This window comes from Gadus macrocephalus, chromosome 15 (assembly GCF_031168955.1).
Source record: "Gadus macrocephalus chromosome 15, ASM3116895v1".
Lineage (NCBI taxonomy): Eukaryota > Metazoa > Chordata > Actinopteri > Gadiformes > Gadidae > Gadus > Gadus macrocephalus.
Window position 1 is genome coordinate 3780976 of NC_082396.1, and position 9566 is coordinate 3790541.

General features: G+C 48.8%; 1 protein-coding gene across 1 annotated transcript in view; it reads left to right on the top strand.

Annotated features, from left to right (window-relative positions):
* Positions 1–9497, top strand: part of itga9 (integrin, alpha 9) — a 47205-nt gene extending 37708 nt beyond the window's left edge. Inside the window, 5 exon segments of the mRNA XM_060073344.1 lie at positions 896–1048; positions 2435–2511; positions 2983–3130; positions 8974–9060; positions 9340–9497. Coding sequence (XP_059929327.1) covers positions 896–1048; positions 2435–2511; positions 2983–3130; positions 8974–9060; positions 9340–9438 — 564 coding nt within the window. The 3' untranslated portion in view covers positions 9439–9497.
* Positions 9498–9566: the final 69 nt, after the last annotated feature.

A 9566-nucleotide genomic window follows, 5' to 3' on the forward strand; every position in this document is an offset into this window, starting at 1 on the left:
GCTTCCAATGCTGTCCTCTAATGAAGACATCCATTCTACGCTTTTTTGTTGAGATGTTGCGGTTTCCATGCGCGCTGCCAAATAAAACACTTCTTTGGGTTACCAGTTTGTGGAGCCAGAGGCATGCTTGGTGCACAGGAAGTGGATGCCAGTGGGTCATTACAAGCGTCATTATCAATAGCAGTCATCCACACGCTCCTTTTGTGGACGACCTGCGTGTTGTTAGATGTACTGTGCAGCCCATTCTTTTGTTTCAGCAACTCTAAACAAACTGGCTGATTAGAAAAGGGATTTCGTTACAGATTTGCGTTAAATCCCGAGCGAGCACACCTGCGTTCGTGACCGGAACTTAAATCCTATATGGGGCGTATCATACTTACTTAGTTGTTAATTCGGTTCCTTTGATTTTACACAAATACCATAATATCTTATATGTGAGTTTAACGATGTTCTCTGGCAGTGTGGTAAATGAACGTCGACGCGCTTGAAGCTTGGAAACATGTTTCCATATTTGCTCCAACATAAGCAGAATCTCCAGAGCTTTTTACACGTTTGTTTAGGACCAGCTGTTTTACAGGCTTGTTTTCCGTACAGTACACCCCAGTGTGAATAGTTTCCACGGTGACGTAATGAGGCATGACTCATTAGTGCAGGTTAATGTAGGACGGCCGTGCTTGTTTTGTGCGCTCTGGTTGTGATCTTAATTCAGATTCCTGATTGTGATATCTGATTTCTGATTCTGATTTTGATTTTGATTCTGCTGTTATGTTTTTTGCGCCCTGATTGTGATTGTGATTGTGATTTGTGTTTGTGATTGTGATTTGTGATTGTGATTCGGATTTGTGATTTGTGATTGTGATTTGTAATTTGGATGCCTGATTGTGATCCCCTGCAGAAGGACGTAAAGGACGTGTTCACCGCCATCAGCTTCGAGGTGGCCTACAGCCTGGGCAAGCACGTCCTGGAGGGGGCTTCGGGCGGACACCTGCCCGCCTTGGCCCCCGTGCTGCGCTGGAAGAAGGGCGGCAAGATCGCTGTGAAGAACGAGGTGAGGTGGCCAAGTTGTGTCGGTAACACTTTACAATAGGGGTACATTAAGTAACGATTAATTCACATTACTGGACCATTACATAACTGTTAATCAGTCCCTCCAGAAAAATGCAGCGTTTTTTTGTGATTGTTGTGGCCAAAAATTCCTTGATTATGCGGCACGTTTTCTTAAAAAATGCCATGAAATATGCGGCGAAAGTGCGGCATATTTTAAAAAATGCGGCCCCCTTATGAATATGCAGACTTAGGTTATGCGTTGAATTATGCAATCGCATAACCACGTTTTTCTGGAGGGACTGGTTAGTTAGTTACTTTTACAGCGTTAACTTATGTTACTTAATGGTTAATTGATGTGCCCTTATTGTAAGGTGTTACCAAATGTGTCATAAAGGCACTGGTGATCAAAGTAGTAGTCATCCTTATCATTCTCTGACCTCAACTGTTCGCATTGAATCGCACTATTGGTCGGCAATTCCAGTGATGTACAATTATACATGAAGTTGTATTAAGTGCAAATATCAGCTGTTCAACGTCAGCGCTGCGATCCTGTTCTGACATCGGCTCCTCTTGTAACCTAATCCAACAACTTCAGAAAAAAACCTTTACAATAGCACGGCGTCCGTTCTCCACACATTCTGGTTCCGTTCATTTCCCAGATTATTTGGGTTGAAACTAACCTCACCACACGCTTCACGGCTGCGTGTGAGCACAACCCGTGGCACGTCTTGCCCATTACCTGGCTATGCATGTATGCAATACCTTGCGGTTAGGGTTATAATGACTGGAAGCCCGCACCAGCTCAGCCTGGGGGGGGGCATGTTGACTTTAACCTGAGGTTGGAATTCGAAGTCGACTGATTGATTTATTTTCTTAGCACCCTGCTCTGGGTCGACCGCAACACGGTGCTTCTCGAGGTGCCAGTGCTCTCCAAAGCATTTGTGGCCTCCATTCATCAGGGATTCTGTAACACTCAATAACACACAACCAAACGTGTCGTCCATGTGTCTCAATAAGAGATTTAAATTTAGCAGACGCTTTTATCCCAAGTAACTTACACACCTCGACGGCGGATTCAACCATGGCGACATCCAGCTCATCGGGAGCAGTAAGGGTTAGGTTCTTTCTCAGGGACACCTCGACACTCAGCTAGGAGGATCCGGGGGTTCGAACTAGCAACCTAGCGGTTACGAGTCAACCGGCTCTACCTCCTGAGCTAAGCTGATCCACCCGTGACGGCTTGTCATTCGTAGCCGGATCGACGGGCGTCCTAGTTCACTCGTTGCTTCAGGAGAAGCAACACTGCCCCCTAGGTTCTGAGCTGTTTGTGTATGTAGGGCAGGAACATCATGAGGTCACTCACACTGTGTACGTTTCTGTGTTCCAGACTTTCTTTGAGAAGAACTGCCTGTCGGACGACTGCGCCGCGGACCTGAGACTCAGCGGCCAACTCTTGCTTTCTGGGTACTTATACGCGTGTATAAATACATCTATAGATATATGTATAAAATTCAACTTTACTTCTTGACAGTTTATGGCCGGCTGAGTTCCTTCACTCCGGCCGTCGCTCCCAGTTGTGAGGGAACAATCTGACGTAATAGACCCAGCAACCCCGGGGCGTGGGGAGCAGGGCAGCCATGACGCATGCTCAGCTCCAGAGAACTGGAGCGCGGCCACAGTTTTTCCCTCTCCTTCTTTTATAATTTCCCGCCCCTGTCCCCCTATCAGTCCTACTGCCATTTTGTCAACAAACACATGCAACTTTACAATCCTAAAGAGAAGAAAAAAGTAAACGGCTTAAAATCGGCATAACTTCCCCTGGGTTTCCTACAGCGATGAGTTCATGGAGCACATCCTCTATTCCCCGCCCCGTCTATGTGTTAGGTCACCGGATTACATTGTTCTAGTGTGTGTGTGTGTGTGTGTTTCCTTTAGGTTGCACAGCAAGCCCCACTTGGCACTGGGAGGGGTTAGGAACATCTCCCTCAATCTCACCGTCTCCAACACCGGAGACGACGCGTATGACACCAACATCTACTTCAACTTCTCCAGGGAGGTGTTCTACATCAACTTCTGGCAGAAGGTGTGTTTTCTTAACGTGTGTGTGTGTGTGTGTGTGTGTGTGTGTGTGTGTGTGTGTGTGTGTGTGTGTGTGTGTGTGTTTGGGTCTTTGTGTGTGTGCGCGTGTATATGCGTGTTTGGGTCTTTGTGTGTGTGTGCGTGCGTGCGTGCGAGCGTGCGTGTGTTTGTTTGGGTCTTTGTCTGTGCGTGCGCGCCTGCATGTGTGCTCTTCTATGCGTGCGTATGTTTGTAAATGTGCATTTTTGTGTTTGGGTCTTTGAGTGTATGTGCTTGTTTGGTTATTTTTCTGTGTGTATAGGTGCTTGTGTGTATGTGCATGTGTGTGTGTCTTTGAATGTTTATATCTGTGTGTGTGTGTGTGTGTGTGTGTGTGTGTGTGTGTGTGTGTGTGTGTGTGTGTGTGTGTGTGTGTGTGTGTGTGTGTGTGTGTGTGTGTGTGTGTGTGTGTGTGTGTGTGTGTGTTTGTGAATGCGGTAATTAAATGCGAGCTGTATATTTATTTACCGTAGTTCTATTTGTTGAAGTTGGTGCAGTTTGTGATCCATTCTGTCGTCCTGAGAGCAGAGGATGCAGACTGGAGGTTCAGTGTTTGTGTCAGTGGAATCTGGGAAGGGGAGCCAGGATGGCTCTGGAGAACGGCTGCATGGATAATTGTACACTTGGTCAGAAATACCCATATTCTTACATCTTAGGCAATTAGCATCAAAGACAGCAGCAGACTGCAGAAGCTGCTTTAATGTAAGAAACAGATACTGGTATCTGTCAACGTGGGCCCTTGAGAAAGGTATTAAGTGTACCGAAAGCCTTTCGGGATGCGTAATGCTTTGCTTCATCGCATTATACGTTGTTATATATTTAGATGGTATCTGTAAACATTGCGTCGTTGGTTTCGGCTTTACATTGTCAATATACCATATACAATAGTGGATCAGCTTAATCTACGATGCAGAAATCAAACCAAACAAACCAACTTTATTTTATATTAATCCCATGAATAATTAAACGTAACTGGCGCATGGTGCAAACACTATAAGGTCCATACAGCTCACCAGAGATCAGCATTTATTATCCTCATCATCTACATTGAAGGGCATCCTAAAGAGTCTTCAGACCGTCAGTCTAAAGGTACAGCATCACTGACGTATGGTGGAAGGAACGAGAAGCACAGAGCAGAGATAAACAGCCATGACTCAAGGACCAGTTAACGGGTTTGAACACTGGAGAGGAGCAGGGAGGGCCTCGCTACAGCAGCAGCAGAAGTAGAAGTAGAAAATGTTTAATGTGGGGGGACAAAAAAAATTACTCTGGCTGACCCCAGGTCACATGAGGATAGCAGTTATCTTAATTAACCTCCCGCGCAATCAGACAAGCTCTTAAGGGGGGATTGCACGCTGAGCGATGTAGCATCTATTAAAGCTACTGTAATGGTAATGAATTCAGACTAATTATCCCATGAAATGAGGGTACGGAGGGAGGTGATGAACTGGTATAATAACAGAGCCAACGCAGGCAAATGAAGCCTTCAGATCTCTAGTGCGCCACACATAAAACCACAACGACCACTGGCTGAAAGGGGAGGACCACAGGGCACAGCCTGGACATTCGAACTGTAACTCAGATTCAAGGTCCACCTCTCAATATCCCCGAGACGGCTCCTTTTTCGTTTTGTATGCTGTATGTTATGTCACGCCACGCTGCTCTTCTCTGTGACCTGCGTGTGACCCGCTAGTCTGCGTGTGACCTCGACCAAGTGATTTGTTCCCCATCCTTCATCTTTTATGGACACATGTACCTGAAACAGCCGTAGAGTTTCCCCGAGGTTGTGTGTGTGTGTGTGTGTGTGTGTGTGTGTGTGTGTGTGTGTGTGTGTGTGTGTGTGTGTGTGTGTGTGTGTGTGTGTGTGTGTGTGTGTGTGTGTGTGTGTGTGTGTGTGTGTGTGTGTGTGTGTAAGGTGTTTTTTTAATCTGGAAGCCAGTCGGTGGGATGAATGGAAACCTGTGTGCACCTGGGTTTGCATCTGCTCCATCACTTCTAGCGAAGACAGCAGCAGACTTTATGAAAAATCGGATCGAGACAGATGCAGCCTCCGCGTGTGATGTACTCCCCGTCGATGCACTGTATATGCACTGTATATTTCCTTAGGATTAGGATTAAAGTGCAATGGACAATTTAATGGAAGTGACATCATGGTGAGGAATGAAGGCCGATATATGCTCTGTTTTAGACGTAACGCGTAAGCACGTAAGATACATAACCCCCCCTTGCGCGCTTAAGTGCGTCGCCCAAAATTCCTGACTATGCGACTAAAACACTACGGCCCTACGCAGCTCGCAAAGACTGTGATTGGCCAGCTAACCACATCCTTTCAGGAGTCTCACATTTCCGGTTTTACAGCAACCTTAACATCGTTCAGAGTGTGGAAAAAGACCGCTAACCTAAACTTAGCTCCTGCTACTCTCGTCGAAAATACTGGAAGTGCATAAATATAATCAAGCCAGCGATTTCCACTTCCACGCCCACAGATTCGTTCGTTGCTCCCCCTACTGTTCTGGCGGAGAATCCCCTTGCAACACGCGCAATCCTTAAGGAACCTTAAAGGAACCGTAAATCAAAACTTGTCTAAAACAAGTCCCTTGTGTAAATTACGTGCTTACGTCTCTGCGTCTAAAACGACCCTAAATCGGCCTTGAGTCGACCTTTGGAGGCACGGAGTTCCAGAGACTCATCCGTGTTTGCGTTGGAACCTGACAAGTCCGGGGCGATGGGCTCCTCTGAGCAAATGGGAGTGCGGTGGGGTCGGAGTAGGTGACGGGGGAGCGACAGCCCCAGTTACGCTACTGTTTACCAAAGCCCGCCGTCTCCCAGTACTCCCACTACTCCCAAGGAAGTCCCGGGGGTGTTGTTGACACGACCCCCCCTTTTCTGCGACGGGGTCGAACTCTGTCCCTAAATCCGCCCGGTGACTCCAATTTAGTCTTTTTTTTTTGTGATTCACTGTGAACCGCTCGGGGGGGGGGGGGGGTGCGAGCGAGAGATAGGAGAGATCTGCTATCGTTCTGTTGCTCTTGCAACGCTAGCCGTCCGACTTCGTCCTGGTGGAGGTGAGTTACTCTCAGGAGCTGATCATCGCCCGGGCCCCCCCCCACCCCACCCCCCCCGTCTCGGGGATCCACGAGACGCTGGGTTGATTTGCTCGGCTTTGTTTGGGTTAGGCTGTGTTTTTTTTCTCCTGTCTTTATGAAATATCTGAGACTTTAGTTATTTTCCCAGCTTACCCAGGAGCCATGTCGGGGGCAGTGATGCCGTTGTTTATCTTTCCATCGGGTTCTAATAAGACTCCCTTCCCGACGGAGAATGGATGAAGAACGCCGGTGTACAGTGCTGCCAACGATGATTGCAAATTAAATAATAATTTAATTTGAAAGAAATCGGTGTCCTGCTTATTTTTGGTATTGTAAGTTATCATTTTAAGTATATCAACTATAAAACCCGCAAAGTTCATTGTTTGACTGACGTCGTCGACACTAAACCCAAGTGAGGTGATAAACAACGATAAACTCATCTCCTGGATAGCTTTACATGTTTATCCTCGCCTAGACAGTACCTTTCACCAACCACCAGTAAATAGGCTCCATCTTTAGGTCAACCTGCTGCTATGTCTGCATCAAGGCTTAGTGTCGTCCTTTCCCAAACAGCTTGAATCACGGGTCACTCTCCTTTAATCTAGGAGCGGATTGATGTAAAGTGTGCCTTCACACATGTTGTAAATGTCGGGGCTAATCCTCCAGCAGTAGACGCTGGTAGATAGCGGAAAGTTGTGAGTGACCCTTTTGGAAAGGTCAAGAGCGCAGGATTGCTGGAGTACATCGAGACACGCAGTAAACCTAAAATACAGGTCTCGCGTGTATTGTCATTCTCACGAAGAGAAACACGGCTCTGCGTCGAAAGGCTCCTGCCGACAGTGAAAGGAGTATAAACAAAAGTCAGTGATGGTTAATGGACCTGCCATTCGTCGAAAACCCTGCCGTGAATTTCTCCCCCCGAAATAGAGACAGAGCAGACAGTGTCAGTAAAGGGTGAGAATGTGAGGGACTGTTAAGCATGTCACGCTATATCATACTCTCTCCCTCTCTCTCTCTCTCTCTCCCTCTCTCTCTCTCTCTCTCTCTCTCTCTCTCTCTCTCTCTCGCTCTCTCTCTTTCTCTTTCTCTCGCTCTCGCTCTCGCTCTCGCTCTCGCTCTCTCTCTCGCTCTCGCTCTCGCTCTCTCTCTCTCTCTCTCTCTCTCTCTCTCTCTCTCTCTCTCTCGCTCTCGCTCTCGCTCTCGCTCTCTCTCTCTCGCTCTCGCTCTCGCTCTCGCTCTCGCTCTCGCTCTCTCTCTCCCCCCCACTAACAGAGCTCCTCCCGCCATATGTCAACCCTCCCTTTGCTCTCTCGGCGGCAGCTAGGTGCATGATGGGTAAACAGGACATCACTTCCCTCCCCCACTTCCCCCAGTCCTCCCCCAGTCTCCCCCCCCCCCCCCCCCCCCCCAAGTCCCCAAGGAGGGACACTGGTGTTTTCACAGCAGCACGGAGGTATACAGGAAATAGAGAGAATTCCAACCCTGCCAGTCGCCCAACCCATCCCCAGAAGCCCCCACCCCCCCAAAAGAATCCTCCAACCCTACCCTACCCCCTTGCTTATCCTCCCCAGACCCCACCCCACCCAAGGGGGCTCACCCTGGGATCCCTGCTGCTTGTTTTAGGAAGACAAAGTGCAGTGATGAAGGGCAGTCCAGGTTTCTATCGCTCCCCGGCCGGCGGGGGGGAGAATCTGCTGAATCAGGGGATGGCGAGTCGGCCGTGTGTGTGTGTGTGATGTGTGTGTTTGATAAGTGGCTCTTGAATGTGTCAACACAGGAAGCACACAATATGGAACCGTCTCCCCTTTTCTCCGTCCTGTTCTGTTATTGTTGTTCTGGAGGAATGCGTGCGGCGTATGAAGTCTTGAGTTCCAGCCAGCCTGTTTTGGAGGCCGACGGCGTTACCTTCGGCCGACATCGTGAGGGGGGATCCAGGAGCCGTCGCTCTCTTAGCCGAGGTCCTATCAATCGTTGGGTCGTTGGGGGAACAGTGTTGGGGCCGCGTGTGTGTGTGTGCGACGCGCACACGGGGCCAGTACACGGAGCTTCACTGAAAGTGTTGCCGAAAGAATTCCTCCTCCTCGCGGGGGGGGTCAAGGCCCGAATGTTTAGACAGCGCAGCCGGCGAAGCTCCGCTCTGTTTAGACAAGGCTCCCAAACACACGGCCGGGACGCCGTCCAATTACCCTTCCAAAAAGATTTGTCTTTCCCCGCTTTTCTTTGTCCCATCTTTGCGTTTCTTCTAAAATAACGTGCATTTACAAAAAGTGTGTGTGTGTGTGTGTGTGTCAGTCTTTGGGGTGTGTGCGTGTGTGTGTGTCAGTGTGTGTGTAGATACACTTGCGTGTGTGTCAGTGTGTGTGTCTCTGTGTATATACACTGGTGTTTCAGTGTGTGTGCGTGTGTGTCATTGTGTGTGTGTGTGTGTGTGTACGTGTATACACTTGTGTTGGTGTGTGCGTTCGTGTGTTGAAACACATGTGCCCCATGCCTGATTGCTTCAATCGTACTTTTATCTGGCGAGAACTCTGCAGCAGCACATTTTTGCCGCCTGGCGCCTTTCATTCTGAATCTGTCCCTCTCTCTCTCACTCACAATCTCTGTCTCTCTCTCTCTCTCTCTCTCTCTCTCTCTGCCTCTGTCTCTCTCTCTGCCTCTGTCTCTGTCTCTGTCTCTCTCTCATACTCTCTTGTCTGCTTCCTCCTCCCTGTTTCTTGTGCAGGAAGAGAAGGGCATTTCCTGTGAACTGGTCGAACTGGACTTCCTGAAATGCAGCGTGGGATTTCCGTTCATGAGAGCGCAAACCAAGGTGAGACAACCGCAGGGAGCCCAGAGACACAATGCCTCACAGGGCCTCACCATTACACCAAAACCCTGCCACAGCCATGTCTCACCCGAGCGCTCGGTATTTATAGACGCCGTAATGATTTGCGAGCTCAGCAGGAGCTCGGTGTGAATGTCGTGGCTCCTGCTGCCTGGGGTTGGCTGCTTGGTTTGAATTATACGCCACCTTTAGGTCTTGACGTGAAGCGTCACGGCTGAGCAATGTCTGGGTCTCTAACCTCCCGTCTCCTTCCTCCTCCCGCAGTATCACCTGGCCGTCATCTTCGACACCAGCCGGGTCTCCGGGGAAAATGACACGCTACGGTTTCTGGCCCAAGCGAAGAGGTTAGGATTAACGTCCTAGCTAGATTGTCAGGCACTTGTTTAGCACACAGAAATCAGAAGGGAATGCACTTGTGTTCATATACATGTCATCCAATGCATGGTAAGTCCTTCAGTGAGTTTTTTTTGCTGGTCCATAGCCATTCAGGT